This window comes from Anopheles cruzii, chromosome 3, assembly GCF_943734635.1.
Source record: "Anopheles cruzii chromosome 3, idAnoCruzAS_RS32_06, whole genome shotgun sequence".
Taxonomy (NCBI): Eukaryota; Metazoa; Arthropoda; class Insecta; order Diptera; family Culicidae; genus Anopheles; species Anopheles cruzii.
The window spans coordinates 85,990,358-86,006,946 of record NC_069145.1 but is presented as its reverse complement, the minus strand read 5'-3'; the positions used below and the strand labels follow the sequence as shown (position 1 = coordinate 86,006,946).

The 16,589-nt window shown below is 50.9% G+C and overlaps 7 protein-coding genes across 7 annotated transcripts; 4 read left to right on the top strand and 3 right to left on the bottom strand.

The window, feature by feature from the left end:
* Positions 1-1,541: 1,541 nt before the first annotated feature.
* LOC128272445 (adult cuticle protein 1-like) lies at positions 1,542-2,337 on the top strand. Its single transcript, XM_053010257.1, has 2 exons — positions 1,542-1,669; positions 1,757-2,337. Exons 1-2 carry the CDS (start codon positions 1,664-1,666, stop codon positions 2,135-2,137), a joined length of 387 nt encoding a protein of 128 aa, XP_052866217.1. The 5' UTR covers positions 1,542-1,663; the 3' UTR covers positions 2,138-2,337.
* A 496-nt stretch (positions 2,338-2,833) lies between these two features.
* LOC128271218 (uncharacterized) lies at positions 2,834-3,319 on the top strand. The gene is made up of 2 exons (XM_053008661.1): positions 2,834-2,839; positions 2,907-3,319. The coding sequence occupies exons 1-2, from the start codon at positions 2,834-2,836 to the stop codon at positions 3,291-3,293; spliced, it is 393 nt and encodes a 130-aa protein (XP_052864621.1). The 3' UTR covers positions 3,294-3,319.
* Positions 3,320-3,353: 34 nt separating this feature from the next.
* On the bottom strand, positions 3,354-9,285 carry LOC128271217 (prisilkin-39-like). The gene is made up of 3 exons (XM_053008659.1): positions 9,280-9,285; positions 8,868-9,223; positions 3,354-3,677 (listed from the first exon to the last, which is right to left on the bottom strand). Exons 1-3 carry the CDS (start codon positions 9,283-9,285, stop codon positions 3,422-3,424), a joined length of 618 nt encoding a protein of 205 aa, XP_052864619.1. The 3' UTR covers positions 3,354-3,421.
* LOC128274101 (adult cuticle protein 1-like) lies at positions 5,793-6,667 on the bottom strand. Its single transcript, XM_053012189.1, has 2 exons — positions 6,525-6,667; positions 5,793-6,441 (listed from the first exon to the last, which is right to left on the bottom strand). The coding sequence occupies exons 1-2, from the start codon at positions 6,528-6,530 to the stop codon at positions 6,022-6,024; spliced, it is 426 nt and encodes a 141-aa protein (XP_052868149.1). The 5' UTR covers positions 6,531-6,667; the 3' UTR covers positions 5,793-6,021.
* LOC128274102 (adult cuticle protein 1-like) lies at positions 7,475-8,178 on the top strand. Its single transcript, XM_053012190.1, has 2 exons — positions 7,475-7,565; positions 7,636-8,178. Exons 1-2 carry the CDS (start codon positions 7,560-7,562, stop codon positions 7,987-7,989), a joined length of 360 nt encoding a protein of 119 aa, XP_052868150.1. The 5' UTR covers positions 7,475-7,559; the 3' UTR covers positions 7,990-8,178.
* A 1,750-nt stretch (positions 9,286-11,035) lies between the features above and the next one.
* LOC128271807 (adult cuticle protein 1-like) lies at positions 11,036-11,909 on the bottom strand. The gene is made up of 2 exons (XM_053009460.1): positions 11,832-11,909; positions 11,036-11,739 (listed from the first exon to the last, which is right to left on the bottom strand). Exons 1-2 carry the CDS (start codon positions 11,835-11,837, stop codon positions 11,317-11,319), a joined length of 429 nt encoding a protein of 142 aa, XP_052865420.1. The 5' UTR covers positions 11,838-11,909; the 3' UTR covers positions 11,036-11,316.
* Positions 11,910-14,628: 2,719 nt separating this feature from the next.
* Positions 14,629-15,217, top strand: LOC128271216 (uncharacterized). Its single transcript, XM_053008658.1, has 2 exons — positions 14,629-14,634; positions 14,696-15,217. The coding sequence occupies exons 1-2, from the start codon at positions 14,629-14,631 to the stop codon at positions 15,158-15,160; spliced, it is 471 nt and encodes a 156-aa protein (XP_052864618.1). The 3' UTR covers positions 15,161-15,217.
* Positions 15,218-16,589: the final 1,372 nt, after the last annotated feature.

Below are 16,589 nucleotides of genomic sequence, written 5' to 3'. Positions count from 1 at the left end.
GTAGTTTGTTGGCTAAAATTTGTCCGAATAAGTAATTATGAAATTTCGGTTACAGTGGTCGAGTGGTCTTATCGGTCACAGTGGTCGAGGAAATGGCTTTTAAAGCGAAGCAATGATTAAATTTCGAAAAAGTCCGTAAAAAAACTGCGCATCAACATGAGAACATGTCAAACCATCATCAGCACACGCACACATGTATGGAAATTGGACAGATATTAATGCTCGCCTGCTTTAATTTACTAAAACTGCGGCGATGGCCAAGAACGACCAAAGTCGGTGCAATTTCGCTGTCCACACGTTACGATTGGTCTGTGGCGATGAGGTTGCACAGTCCAAAGTATCAGTGAAATCGTAACGTGTGGACCGGGCTTTAGACTACACGAACAGAACAGCGACTAAAGCAGCCTTCCAGCGCGTAATGTGTTTTTATACTGTCCTTCCGGAGACGATAGATACAGAGAGGTGTCTATTGGACCTCAAACTCTTTGTGTCCCTCGATTCTTCGCATTCGAGAGCACAGTTGAGTTATGACGGCTGTGAGATGTTGACACGATTCGGATTCTCAATAAAACGCTTACAGAGGAAACATTTGTCCTTCCTGAATAATTTTAATCCTGGGTTGACGTACGAGGGCTGTTCAAAAAGTTCTAAGACATTTCAATTATGTTCGATTCTAGATTTTTTTGTAGCGTTAGGTTGCTACACATGTCAGTGACTTATGGAGAAAAGCTCGGCCATTTTTCAGTAAATTATTGACAGCTGTTTTTCTTGGACAAGATTTGGCTCATCGGCGATGGTTGCCTTTTCCAAAAAATGGATGGCAAAGAATCTTTATCAAATTTTGTGTGAAAAACAAAATTAAGAGCGCGGACACATTAACTTTTGTTATAGAACTTTTTGAACAGCCCTCGTATCTCCGTTTGCTACTAGCCGCGCCCTAAGAAATGCAGAATACGTTAAGTGTCGGATTGTCGTTGCAGATTACTTGGAGTTCTTGGTGTGTGGAATCGTCGATTGAACCGATTGTCAATTCAAGCCGTCAAGCAATCAAGAATACAGTTACCCCTGCAATTGAATGGCACTTTCTGGGTCCGAATAAGAAAAAACTGGCCCATCGCCGAACAGCTGAAAAGGAACCTTACATCACACTGGCAAAGCGGCCCATTCAATCATTCTGGCCGGCCGTTAGACTGAGAACCCGAACCGATACTCGCATACGATGGGAACCATTAATTAATGCTAATAATTATTGTAATCTAATTCTAATTCTCCTGCTGAAGCGAACCCCGCGGACCGAACCGGTCCTAAAATGGTGCCGCATCTCGAATGCATTCTAGACTCCGAGCCGTGCAGGGATGGTTGGCTGATGAAACAGAACACCGCTCTTGAGCGATACCCCGGAGGACCCCCCCGATGGCCGTGTACTGTGAGTTATAATTTATTCCGAACCCCTTACATATGCACTTGGCCCGCTGGAACATGGGAGTATTGGTCGGTAAAAGGAAATCTTCTGCCCAGCACCAACAGGCCTCAGCCAGGGAGCCTGATATAAATAGACGACACTGCGGTCCAGCTCTCATCAGATTCTGATCTGCAGTGTCAAACGAAACAAGTGAAAATCCCAATCCGACAGCCGTTCCCTCAGCTCTACAGGACCCCAGCAATGAAGGTAAGCGCGCCCAGTACCCGGGCAGCGGCAAGGATTACTAGGTACCCAACCCAATCAAGGATAACGATCTGTGTCACCGCTCCGCAGTGTATCGTTGCCCTTGTGCTCGCGGCCACGCTGCTGGTCGCAGCCGAAGGAGGACTCCTCCCGTGGGTGCTTCCGCCCGGGTTCGCAATCGCTGCGCCGGCCGGCCTTGCCCTTCCCGGAGCGACCGTAATCCAGTCTAATCCGCCGGCGACCGTCCTTGCCCTGGCCCCAGCCCCACACCCGATTGCGCTCGATGTTTCCGGTGCGCCGACCCTCGTCTTGGCCCCGGCTCCGGCCGCCCCAGCCGTTGTTGCTCTCGCTCCTGCCCCGGCGGCTACGGCCGTTTCTGCCACTCGTGGCGCCGTCCACGTTGCGCCCCTGCCCGGACATTCCGTTTCGCAGACCCAGCTCAATCTGGCCCCAGCCCCTGGAACCGAGTAACGCCACCCGAACCCGAACAGCTTACGCCAAAGGCTGGCGCGTACCGTGAGGATCTGTCGGCTTAGTCAACGCTTCGCTCGCCCATCGCCGACACAACCTCCGGGCGCTGCCGGCTCCAGTCTAAACCTCTGCCAATCCGCCACTCCGATGTATCTGACCGATACGCACAAATAAATGCAAGCTCGAAAGCCAAACCAAGACTCGCCCAAGATGAGTTTCATTGTTCATCGGCAGGTCTCGCCGAACGCCTCTACAGGTTCTTGAGAGTTTGTTTGAGAACACTGTGTCGTTCGACTTTTGGGCGAATTTTCCACAACTTCCACAACTCCGCACTAGTGTCGCTGATAGCGAGAGCCGTTTCTCGTTTTGCAACCGGCACTTGGCGGGTCAAGTTTAGCCATCATAACTTTCACCCCTGACTGCACCCAAGGTGGAGCTCTGCTCTCGGACGCATCGCTTCGGTACACTTTTTATGATCCACAACTTCATTCACCGGCGCGTCGTTACGCAATGAGCATACTACGCAAGCGCGACGCGACCGTGACGCGGTAGATGACCTGCAACGCACGGTAGGGGTTTTTGGAAGTTTCTTCGTTATAAAATGTGATCACCAGCGGCCCGGGTGGACCAGATTGTCCACAGCCCGCCATCCGAACGATTCACAGTGCCACCACACCGAAAACCGTAACCGTAACTATGCAGGTAACCGGAATCGAACGAGCCTGGTGCAGGAATTAGAGGGTAATCACTTAACGCCTATCATCCGCAGACACTCTGGATCCTGTGTGCCACTCTAGTAACGATCGGTGCAGTTGAAGCAAGAACACTGTTCACTCCCTATGTGCCGGTTCATCCCTTAGACGAAGGATACTTTCCACGGCCCAAGCACTTTGACCCGTACGTGAGGTTTCCCGAACACCACCGCTTTGTGGCACCATGGCCAGGACACTTTGAGCATCAGCAACTCGTGCCGAAGAACCAATACGTGAGCTTCGTCGCCGGACCGAGTTCGCTGGTGGCGTACGTGCCCGTCCGAGCAGGATCACAGGGTCCCTGGGCAGTACCGAATGTGTTCATCAATGGGCAAGGCTACAGCACTAACCACTACATCGCACCATCCGTGATGAAGAAGTACCTGGTGCAGGATCCTCGGTGATCGACGAGTGAGTGACGTTCAGTGTCGAAAACAAACAAACGCCTTCCGGTGCGTGGGCCAGTGTCTGTGGTTTGGCTAACGAATAAAGCTATTTATTGCGAAGTATCTGTCGGGCTTTTCGCTCATGCTCAGAACGTTCCCGGTGGTGCGTCAAAGTTGTACTGGAACTGTGACACCGAGTGTCCTGGAAGTGGTGCGATGTGTATGGAGCCCCGTGTAGCCATGATCGCTGTCGCGCCGGGATAGGAGGCGAGGTGTGCGGCTACAACGGGAACGATCGGTACCGGGGCGGTCAGCTTCTCGGCCTGCGACAGATCATGCCACGGCCCCAACGGATACGCGTAGGGCCATCCTTCGAGCGACAGGGTGTGATAAGACGCTCCGCTGGGTATGAAGATCATCGCCAGCGCCACCAACAGAGATCTGAGGGAGATCTTTACAAAAATATGTCCGAGCAGTGTGTGTTAGTGGTGAAAGCGGCGACTCCGAGACCCCTTGCTACTCACTGTCATCGCGAGTCCGGCTGCTGCAGGAAGTGAACAAAAATAACAATTCAACGTTCTTGGGCAGGGCTTTTTATACCCCGACATTGGGGTTGTTCTAGTTTCACGCTCAACACCGTGCGGCCAACACCTACATCGTGCGACCTCGAAAACCAGAATGTGACATTGTAGAATAGGTTGGAGTGAGTTTTTCCTGTTCCAGGATATCAACTCCACCCAACCTGGCCAGCCACCAGCCGGGTCAGTTTGCTAATGCAAGCCACACCGTCGTGCAGGACACATTCAGCCCAGGGGTTCTAGACGAACCAACTGGCTGACATTGGCCGGCCCTTAGTTGCCGCCGCGCTTATCCCGGCTGTAGAACTGTGCGTGACACATGCAGACAGCCCTTGCTGTGATCTAGATCCGGCTTCAATCACTAGATTCGTTGAGTTGCTAGTGGAGACCCGCCTCCATTAATTTTACGAGTGCATCAGAACTGCAGCCCAAGAGTTGCTTTCGCTGTCGTTGACCCGTAGTGGTAGGGCTATTATTCAGCACCATTAGCCCACACGGTTTTCACACCTTCGCCATAACGGGGATTTCTCCAGTTGCTGCTGCTGACAGTGATATGATTTAGAACCGTGGGGCGAAAGCGAGAACGCAGACGACAAGCTCGCTCAAGTTCTCGGTCCGGATGCATATTACCGATTGCTGGCGCCCCACGTGAAACCAGTAGACCGTGGAGGAGTTCGAGCAGGACTATGGAACTCGGTAGCGTGAATCACAGAATGAATCACTACGTCACGAACTTCCCTTGTGTTATTAGAAGAAATTTACTGTGCAAATAGACGATCTTAAATTAAGACAGTCTGGTTGAAGAGATAAAATAGGACGAATGTGTGCCACAAGCAGTGCATATATTTTATTAGAAAGTTTTTTGGTAATGTTTATCTTAACACAGAGTTTTTGGGTTTCGTTTGATCCATTTGTTGAAACACTGAGAACAAAAAACTTGGGAAAGCCACGAAGAAGGACTCCCCAGGCAGTGGCCGTTGTAATTTTAGCTGATAAGATGCCAAACGATGAAGATCGTCAAATGGTCATAAACATGAGTTTTTTATGACCATTGGCAAAAATAACAAAGCAAGGTAGAAATCGGCCTAAACATCATCAAATCATAGTATTAAATCAACTCAAATCAATTCCACTTTAGTGAAACGGTATAAAAGAAGTATTTCCTGTGCGTGCAATATGATGTGGTTATATTGCAGACTACCAGGTCCAAAATTCGAAAGCCGGATTGCGTAAACAGATGAATCTAGCAGTCCATGAAAAAATGGCGATTTTGACTTAACAAACAAAGAACGTCGGAGGACTCCAAAAAAGTTCGAGGCCGCTGAACTATAAGAACTTTTTGACCAAAACGACACACAAACACGTTTAAAGGCCCTGAGAAAGATCCAGAAAGTTGGAAAATGACCTGAACGTAAGACAGCAGGAAAACCGAAAAAGGAAATATGAAATTCTGCTCGCCAGGTACAAAAGAAATTCATTTCTCCATCAGATCATGATTGGAGATGGAAAGTGGATTCATTTTGAGAATCCAAAAAAAAACGGGAAAACCATCAGCATCGACTGCAAAACCAGATCGATTCGGCCAAAAGAAAATACTGTATCGCTGTATGTCGGGTGACCAGAAAGGTATGGTGTATCACAACCTTCTAAAATTTGGAGAAACCGTTAGTACAAATCGCTACTGACAAAACGACCGTTCGAAAAACGACCAAAGGGGCCAGAAGATACGGTAAGGTAACTTTGCTCCATGACAATTCCCCTGGATACAAAGCAAAACAGGTTCAAGGTACAATCAAAGCACTTGGCAGTCATGCAGAAACTCGAGGATAATGTGTTAGGGCTTAGGACCACATTTTCCACGAGTCAACGGACTAGACCTGAGGACTGTAGACGAAACCCCTTTCTTCGGTGTTGCCCCGAAATGGAAACCGATTTTGTTATGAGAAATGTGAAACGAATTTTATTGATTCATCTTTTTCGACGCTCGGCGGCTTCCAAAGTGTTGCAATCGAAACAAACACCCACAAACACTCACACTGAACCGAAACAGCAGCGGGATAGCGTAATTTCGACTGACAGCGATAGACGAGATAGATGAGGCCAGCGGGCGCTTCCCGAGCGGGGAACTCGCCTGCCGGAGCGACGGACTACGGACCCTGGCGCGGGGTTCAGATGGTTCCCGGGGCCGGAGCCAGGTTCAGCTGCTGCTGGGACACGGCATGGCCGGGCAGGGGTGCCACGTGCACGGCCCCACGGGTAGCGGTCACGGAGGTGGCTCCGGGAACGACGCCGGCGTGATGAGCCACGGACGCAGCCGGTGCGTGTGGCGCAGCCAGAATGGCAGCGTGCGGGGCGTACGCCGGGAAGGCAGCGTGCGGTGCGTACGCCGGGTAGGCCGCGTGGTGGTGCAGGGCCGGCAGGGCAGCGTGGACGGCGGCGTGCGAGATCGCTCCGTACGGGTGGGCCAACACGTTCGACTGGATCACGGTCGGTGCCACCGCCAGATGTCCATAGGGCCAGCCGCCATAGGGCAGAAGTCCGGCTTCCGAAACGACGGCCAGGGCCAAGATGACTGCAGCTACCATGCACTGGCGAGGAAGAGCAAACAAAACGGTCAATCCCGACTCGAAGCGTTCCCGGCGGGATTTACTGGTCAACGAGGACCACGTACCTTCATGATTGGGTTTTGGTGTTGAGCGCTGTTTCGGTTACTTAGGAGCGATCGAATTAATTATGATACCGAACCCGGGCGGGTGCCGCGGTTTTTATACCGAAATGCCTTCTAACGCGGTAGCGCCGAGAACCGAGCCGAGCCCGCCGAGTGCCCGCGACCTCGGTACCGTTGCAGCGCAGGTCAGTGCAACGGTGGGCGCCCCCACCACCCAAGCGGCGTGGTGCAGGAAAGAAACGACAGCGGCCGCGGTCGGGCAAGTTTTTCCTATATACTTCAAGATTCTTTCACTTTGCTCGCCGGCCGCCGGGTTGTAGTCGGCCCGCACTCAGTGCAAAGACACTGCATTGCATGTGCAACGACGTCGGCGACCAAGAGGCAGTTGCAGTTAGAATGCACTCGGTGGAGGGGACTCCACATGCACGCCCCGAACGGCCAGGGCTCGGATGTCGATGTGTGTAAATGGGGTCCACCACATAGCGCCTCTGGTGCCGCATGATGGAGCTTAGCCCGAAAAAAATGGATCACTGAACTTGAAAACCATCGCCCTGCGCGTGCCCTTACTCTGACAACCCTTTTACCTAGCCCGAGACGATCCGGCCAGCGCGGGTCGGTCGGTCTTTCGCTTCCTCCATAACACCGACGCCATCATGGCCACTGTGGCCACTCTGGAGCTATGTACTGGCCCCGCTCAGCTTACCAGTCTTCGATCAACGCGGCAGGACCAATGGAATGCGCTGGGAGTGTAGTAATACCTCCGGTCTGGTGGATGAGGTCGCGGCCAGTAATTGCGCGCAGGTTTACTAACCGTGGCGCTCCACTCACCCATACGCGCTGCTCGCGTTCTGGTGTTTTTGCCCCGGAATCTCCACTTCACCCATGGGACACCTTCTGTTCTGGCGCCCCCGACGTCCGGACGGAACGTCCCGGGTGACCCGGGGGTATAAAAACCTTTCGCGGCATTTGGAGAGCTATCACAATCCTTTCAAACGTCCAATCGAACGGTGCTTAACTACTTTCAGCCCAAACGCAGCCATGAAGGTAAGCAAGGAGCCTGCGATGGCCTGCGACAGGGAGTGCGCATACTGACCCGCGCCCTTCTTCTTTGCAGTCCGCCGCCGTTGTTGCCGTTGTGCTGGCCCTGGCCGTCGTCTCGGAAGCCGGAGTCCTGCCGTGGGGCTGGCCGTACGGTGGTCTGCCAGCGGCCGTTTCGGTAGCCGCGTGGCCACCGGCCGCGATCCACGCCGCCTACCCAGCTTACGCTCCGCATGCTGCCTTCTTGGGTGCCCCGCATGCTGCCTACCTGGCCGCTCCCCACGCACCGGTTGCCGCCCATCATGCTGGAGTCGTCCCCGGAGCCACCTCGGTCACCGCCACCCGTGGTGCCGTCCATGTGGCCCCTCTGCCGGGACACGCCGTCTCGCAGCAGCAGCTGAACCTTGCTCCGGCCCCGGGAACCATCTAGGAGGTGTCGGTGTCGACCCCCGCTCCCGAGCCCGCAACCAAATCCCACTGGAATACCATACCGCCATTCGTGCAATATGCTGAACAAGTGATAACATACTCATTAGCTGCTAAGTAGTCGTTCGCCTGCGATCCGTTTTCGTTTGTATTGCTGCAAGAACTCGAATAAAATCCTAAATGCGTGCGTGTATGAGCATTTTACAAAAAAAAAAGATTTTTCTTTCGTTCCTCCAGAGTTCACCAGCGATGAATGATGTTCTGGCAACATTCGTTTGAGGTCCTTCGCAAAAGCTGTTTAAACAAAGCACAAAGCCAAAAAGTGGTAAGTTGATAAAGATAAATTATGCTATGTAAACAATGTCATAACAATCCATCAAAATTAAGTATAATGTAGGTACGTTAAGCTCAAAATCCTCATGGACAAAGTAAAAACAATTAACATCATTTCACTGTTATTTCTTGTGACTTTTTAGTCGTACTGTTAATGTATTGCCCTAAATCATGAACTTTGCTGCCTATTATTATTGTGCAATGTGTCCTCAACTGTCGCAACTTGGTATTATATTGTTTCGATTTCGGTTGTTAAATATTACATAATCAAATCGCTTTTTTGTTTGGTAACAAGCATTTTGTATCAGTTTTGCTCTTTCCAATATTTCTATTTGATACTTAATTAGACTGGGTATTCAATCATTCGGATTTGATGAGTTGATGCGAAATGGAAAACATGTTTGGTATGCCATCACTGATTTATTTTAAAATGTAATTTACACATCTTGAGAAATGCTTCACAACCGTTCTGTACAGTATCAACAGATTTGCGCGTTCGTTGGTCCAATCAGTTCGAAAAATTCCCGGTTCCATTATGCCACAGTTTACCACCAGTACTTCGATGGGTACGCCTTGCCGTAACCGCCATAGCCGTAGTCCCAGCCATTGTAGCCAGCGCCATAGGCGTAGCCGTCGTAGCTCCACTGCTTGTCACCATACCAGGCTGGGGCTGCGTACGTCACCACCTTACTGGCTACTGGCCAGCTATTGTAGGCTGCCGGATACGAGTACTTGGACGACCACGGAAGCACCGACTTGCCATACACTCCGTAGGACGGGTATGCGACCGACGAAGTCACTGGCCAGCCCGAGGCGTAACCAGAGGCGTAGCCCGACACAACGCCACCCGCGTAGGATGCGTCAGCGACGGCCAGCAACACCAGAGCGACGGAGGCAATGAAGACCTGCAACGAGAGTTGTTAGTTATTTAGGACCTTAACTAGGGCCTGCCCAAACTTACCTTCATGGTAGAATTTGATTTGGATTTGGTTTCGCTTCGAGACGATTGTACTGCAGACAATGCTAGCTGGAAACTGATGCCATACCGAAATTCGCTTCGCCTATTTATACTGAGTGCTTTGCCCAAAAACTTCACATTGTGCTTCTTAAGAACGTCAATTCTGCGAATGTCCGCCGTATAAGTGAATGGCTGTGGATTTTGGGTGAAATGACCCAAAAGTAGAATGCCTCCGAATTTGCTGCCGGCAAGGACGGATGCAACGGTGCATGAAGGACGACGGAGCGAATCCGATTCAAAATGGGTCAACTCTCCCGTGGAACTGTGCGTTTGATACGAATTCGTTTGGCCATCTTCCGGTTACGCACAGCCGGTTAGAAGGCGATCTTTCGGATAGGCAGTAGAGTCTTCGTACGGTGCCTTTCGAAAGTTTAAATCAGCCAATAAATTAAAACGTTAACACACATGATGAGTCTAATATCGTTCATTGTGCTAATCTGAGCCATTTATCACTTAAGTTTATAGCTTCTGGCTTTTGTTTTCTGACCATTCACTATATTTCGATGAAAAAGTTTCGGCCAATTTTCAACTCCGTCTAGCAAATGAAAACTCAGCAAAAGTTTTCAACGAAAATTACAACGACATGTGCAGAGAACATTAATCTATGTAACGATACACATAACGCATGTATCTCAGATGCAGTTGGAACCATTATTATGGACAAAGCAACAATATCTACTATTCTCATTTCTTTTAAATTATATGCTTAAGCGACTACCTGACTAGCAGTTGAACGAGCAGATGACAAACAACAGGATTAAAAATGCTGAATTTCTCTTATTACAAATAAATGACAATATTCCAATTTGATCATATTTACTGTAATTTTATTGATTATTGAGCAATTTTCGTAAACGATACACAATTGTATCCTCTTGGCCTTTATTGCTTACTGAAGGTTGAAGGGCTTACTTACTTGAGGTTTTACGAACAAACTTTTTGGTTGTCGATCAGCATAATATTGGTAGTAATAATAAATTTATTCCTTAACATTTTGAATTCGCAAGGTATTTATTGAAATAATTAATAACGATGATAATAATTAATTTAAATAACTAACGGCGATGACGTAAGGGATGACTTTTCTTTCTAATTATGACGAAGCGTGATATTCGAAGAGGCAATTTCAGAATAGCAAATCGGAAAAAGTCTCAAGAGACCATTTGGCCAAATTATTCATCAAAACGGAAGCTTTTCCGGAGCTTTTGGAACCATGTTTGCTTACGACGTATTTCAATACTAAAACTTCTACCAAAATCCTGCCGAACTAAGACGCAGGAAATGTTCAATGTTTATGTTAGCTTTACGCAAAAATAACAACTACTTTTGGCCACCAAGTTTTGCGTTTCAATCATGTTTCCCTCAATCGCAGCTGTTCTTTGAACACTCACGGGAATTATGTCACTCAAGTCATTTCTAAAACATTTCTAAATTATTTGTTCTGTGGCAAACCTTTGGCCAAAGAAGTTCGGAATTCGAACCACATCATTCATTCCAACCTCTTGACTTAAGGATTACAAAAATTGAATACCGTGACCAACGTGACGCTACAAATTGAGTTGTCGTAAGCTAACTAATTGATAATTAGCCTTCACACTTGGCACCGAGCTGCCATACAGTGATTATGAAATGAATGATTCCTCAGTCCTATGTGAATCTGTATAGATTTCGCAATCGAGTCCCCACTAATACAAATGAATGGTTTTGTTTACAAAATTGTCATTTATTCGTGTAAATAACAACTATTTACAGCAAATGTACAATCAGCTGAGATAACCGTGAACAAACAAAAAGAAACAAGAGTATATCCTTTCTTTGCATAACACACTCTGATCGGTCGAGAGCCCGCCTCTGCGTTTGTGGCCAGTCGGGCTCCCCCCTTTTGTTGCTCGTCGCTCGTCCTTCACACGTTCACACACTCCACATCAGGTCCATTTCCGGTTCCTTCGTCAGCCGCCGGGTTAGCGGTATCTTCAGCGCTTACAGAGTTCCGGGAGCCGGAGCCAGGTTCAGCTGCTTCTGCGAGACGGCGTGTCCCGGCAGGGGGGCAACATGGACGGCACCGCGGGTGGCGGTGACCGAGGTGGCTCCGGGGACGACTCCGGCGTGGTGAGCGACCGAAGCAAGCGGGGCGTGGGGAGCGGCCAGCAGAGCAGCATGAGGGGCGGCGTAGGCAGCGATGGCGGCCGGGTAGGCACCGTGGGCAGCGTACGGGTAGGCACCGTGGGCGGCGTACGGGAAGGCGGCAGCATGGGCATAAGGATACCCGGCGTGGGCGTACGGCCAGGCCGGAGCGTTCGCCTGGACGACGGTGGCTCCGTATCCGTACGGGTATCCGGCGTAAGGATATCCGGCCTCGGCGGCGACGGCCAGGACGACAATGGCAACGGCGGCAACGATGCACTGTAGGAAGGGAATGCAAGGGGAACGAAACGGGTTAGCCAACGAAACGGGGGGTGCGCACGTCCCTGGGGGACTCCGGGACCACCTCGTACCTTCATGGTTGAGCTGGGTTGGTTGTTGTTTGGTTAGCTGGAGGAGCTGTGGAGCTTTCAGAACGTTTGGATTGCTTCTGCTGTCTTCCGAACCGCGGGCAGATCCTTTTATACCAAGCAGGCCGCGATCCAGCCACTCGCCGCGAGGTTCCTTGCGAACTTGGGCCACCCGATCGCAGATCGACCCGCCACCCACCCACCACCGGGGCGAACCAATCGAAGTAATTGCCCCAGCCCAGATCGGTGCCTGGGCACCGTTTCACATTGTTTTTGTCATACCTCCATTTCGAGTGCACCCACGAGCCACCCAAAGCCACCCAAAGTGCATCGGAATGCACTGAGTGGACCAGACCCGAACCCCGCGGTCCGCGGCCGCGAGCCGAGAAGGGGCAAATCGCAAATCGCGTTTATCGTCTTGCGGTTCCAGCCTTGCAGAAAAAAAAATAAAATAATTGAACTAAGGCAACCCTGGGTGGAAGGGGCACCCGATCGGCATACCGATCGGCACCGATCGGCCACGATACGCTTCCCCGTCCGGACTGGGGCGCGCGAATGGGGCGCGCGTACACGTCAGGGTCCGAAGACTTCGAAGGTCACGCCCGGCGTCCGGCGCCCGGCGCTGGACTAGCTAAAACCAAACCAATCGTGGCCACTTTGTGGTGCGTGAAAAATCATTCGACTCACCGCCGGAAATGGCTGTCAGAATTTCCACCCGATCAGAAACGGGAGGCAAGAATTTAATTTAACCGGGCGAAGAGTAGAACGTGCGCAAATTGAGCGTGAAAAGTGAAAGCTTCCACTTAGGCCATCCTACCACCTTAGGCATCTTTTTCTTCTTTGGGCATCAATGAGCATTCCCTATCGAACGGCAGATAATCATTCGAATGTCCCGATGTTTTGTGTCCCATTACGCAACACCGTCACGCCCGGATACTTTGTATGGGTCTGTTCGGAATAATTCTAGAAACTCCAGCACCGTCGATTACGGAACACCCATCTCAAGGTCTCTCCATTCCATTTGTGTCGCCCGGCCAGTTACTGGCCACGCGAAAGGTTCTAAGGCTCAAGTTCAACCGCCAGAACGCGACCCACCTGCGCGGGCACGGGTTCTGCCCAGCTGGAACCAGGTGTTACGTACGAACCACAACCAGTAAGCCAGAAAGGTGTCTATTACAAAACCTCATACGTGACGTGGAACATTCCTGCCCACGGCACGGGGGGAATTATGAAGGAACACCTAGCGGCACCGTGAACTAGTTTCCTGTAACACCGCCCAGTCCGAGTTTGTGCCGGGAGTCCACGCCGATCACTTTCGCGGCGCGGCGCGGGAGATACTCACCCGCGCCAGATGAGGTTAATGGGCGGGAGATATAAACTTTAATTACCCACCCGCCAGTAAATATGTCACGTTCGATAATTGCGTTAATTAGTCAAAGTGGTACCCTCTGGTGTGCACATGGGCAGGCATTCCTTTCGGAGTGGGCGTCCCAAACGAAAGCGCAAGTCGTACGGCTTCGGGTTCCTCGCTTCGAGGCTTCAATTCTCGTCAGAACTTGATCGATACAAAGCGTAACTGTGCTGTCGCTGTAATGTGACCCCCGGGTAGCTCAATTAACCCGGAGCCCGTTTTTGGTCTAAAGCAACCTTTTTTTTTGAGACCCGGCTCTAAAGAAAAGATCCCAATTGGGATAATTTTCCACAGTGCTCCGTAAATCAAATGAAGCGACCCCTGGTGGTGGCGACCGAAAGCAACGGAGTAGCCATTTTCATCTAGCCCTGAAAATGATCTATTGATTTATCGCTCAATCTACTCCATGATTGCCAGCTGACCGCCTTTTGTCGTAAATTGCCATTTTTCAAAGTGGCACTTTCCTCGAGTATCGATCTGCTCGTTGCTAGAAACTGTTCAAGCTATTCTTTCGTTTAAATACATAATGGCCGTTCATAGCATCGCCGCGTTGCCATAGTTGCCGCGTTCGTTCCTCTGACGCCAACTGCCATACATACGCCGAGCAAACGATATATGCTAATTGTTGTCTCCCACAGCTGGGCCCGGTGGTGCAGCAGAATCCTGGAAGTGGCCACTCTACCTCGTGATACCTGCCAGAGCGGCAGAAAAACACGAAACCAGCCTACCTTAGCTATCTGCCCTGCCTTGGCCTAGCTGCCGGCAGCTGCGCACCGGGCCCCCACCAAGCTTCCCTCGCCGGAGGTTCTGTGGGAAAGTTCACTCTGACGGAGGCAGTTCCTGACAGACTGTCCGTGTAAGAGACCCATTTAAATTAGCTCCACCAGGCATATATCGCCCCGCAAAGCAAATCGCCGCTCGCCGGTGGTGATTATCAATCAATTAGAACCCAGCGCGCGATCGACACTAACCAGTAGTTGGCCAGCGCCCTGGCAACTTTTTATCTGACAAATTTTCCCCACGAACAACCGAGAGAAAATTATGGTTATCTGTACTTTCAGCTTTCTTCTACTCCTAATGGAGTCGCGGGTTCCTGGTTTAGCAGGTGGCCAATGTATAGGTTCTACCATCCGACTTATGGTCGGCCGGTACTACTAACGCGGTAACAGATTGTTGTGAACTTCGGAACGTTCCGCTACGGTGAGCACGGTTCGCAATTTCATTTCATTGTCACTCGCCATTGGAAGTGGCACGTCGAGGTCGACCAGGCTGGCCGACCTGAACGCTTTATAAGTACACCTGTCATGGGCAGTCCAGACAGCAGAGAACAAGTGGTCGCTGCAGAAGAACACTCGTCGAGCAGTTCATCAAACTTATCGTTGACCCATCATGAAGGTAAAAGCTGCAAGTGGAGAACCCCTTAATTGTGGGTCCAATAATCCTCGTCCAATCCCAGACTGTTGCCGCTATTGTTGCCGTCGTGGCTGTGGCCGCTACCCTGGCCGAGGCAGGATACGTCGCTCCGTACGCAGGCCTTGCTGCCGCCCATCACTCCGGGGAGTACTACGACGATCACCACTACTCTGGAGCGCTCGGTTACGCCGCGTCGTACGCTGCGCCATATGCCGCCTATCACTACAACCCTTCCGGCACCTACAGCTACTGGGGAAGCCATGGTCCGACGGTGGTACAGGAAAACGCGGCTTCCTTGGCGCACCCCCTCCATGGAGAGCACCTGTACTCGCCCTATTCAGCGCCGTACGGGCTCTATGGACCGGCGAAGGCCACCGTAGTGCAGGCTAACTTGGCTACTGCTAATCCCTGGGGCTATCCGTCGGCCTACGGTGCGTACGGGCACGGGTACGGCTACGGGTACGACAAGTACCTGACCGCAGTCCCGGCTACCAAGTATCTGTTGTAAACTACCAAAAAGTGTTCTGGAAAATGTTAATAAAAATTGGTAACGTTCTGTTGTGCAAAACAACTTGAAACTTGTGGTCCATTTAGCATTAGCTCACCGGCAAGTGCAGACCTTGTGACAACTTAATCTCCTCACCGTGCTGCCATCGAATCTGAAATCTCAATTTCAGCTACCCACCTGGAATTGCGTTTCTCTTCATCTTCGCCCGAATCCTTTTAAGCGCAAGTCGGGCGCTCGAAAAAGCCCGTCAATCGTGGCATGCAATCAAACGGTTTCACAACCGCACAGGGATAGCCAGAACGAAAGAGTCTGGACTTTCATTTGCATAAATCTGCTGCCGCAATAGCCACCCTGTGCCAGCTGTGACGCTAGCCGCGCGGTTCCACTCGCCCTGACTCCATTCGTCTAGAATCGAACGTCGTTGATAAATGGTAATCAATCAACGACAATTTTGCCACTGCTCTGCTGCGGCTCCGGCTGCACTTGACGTGAAACACACCCTTTCGATGTAATCTGTTACTTTCCGCGGCACTGGAACCAGGGGGGCACACCGATGATGGTGACTAAGCGACCATTGCAGCGCGCACCACGTACACTTTGGTGCAGTATTGGAACCTAGCATGGCGCGGAAGAGAACAAATTGCTGGCTCCACCAAACTGGCGGCATTCGAAAGATTAATGTTCCGATACAGGGCGCTATATCATATACACGCCTCGTTCGCGGCCCGCAAATCGAATCGTTTCTTACGCGAGAAACGGTTCACGGGAGCTTTCGAAGGTGGCGCACTCGAGTGGGTCCGCTTGATCAGACAAAGAAATCACACTGCGAGTGGTATGCAGAACTTCCGCAATTAAGATTACGATCTACAGAAGCATCAAAAGTAGCCATTGAGGAACACATACAGAAGCCCGACGTAGGGAAAAGCAGAATTTAACCTCCAACACTTGAAAATAGGTTATTTCAAACAAAAGATAGGAACACAATTTCGTTTGCAACTATTTAGTTCGAAAAGATATCACAGTTCCGCGACTAGAATAACTTAGGCCACAATCGACTTCTGGTTGACGAGATGTCCCGGCAGAGGAGCCACATGCACAGCTCCCGGGTTGGCAGCAACGTATTTGGCAGCATGGGCCACCGGCAGGTAGTTGTTGTATCCCCCAGACCGTATCCGCCATAGAGTCCCAGATGGTCAGCCGTCTTCAGAGTGTTGACGTTGGCCTGGACAACGGTCGGAGCGTACTTCGATCCGTAGTATCCGTATAGGCCTTGGTTGTAGCCGGAATACGGCAGAGCTGCGCCGTATCCGCCATAAAGTCCCAGATGGTCAACCGTCTTCAGAGTGTTGACGTTGGCCTGGACAACGGTCGGAGCGTACTTCGATCCGTAGTATCCGTATAGGCCTTGGTTGTAGCCGGAGTATGGCAG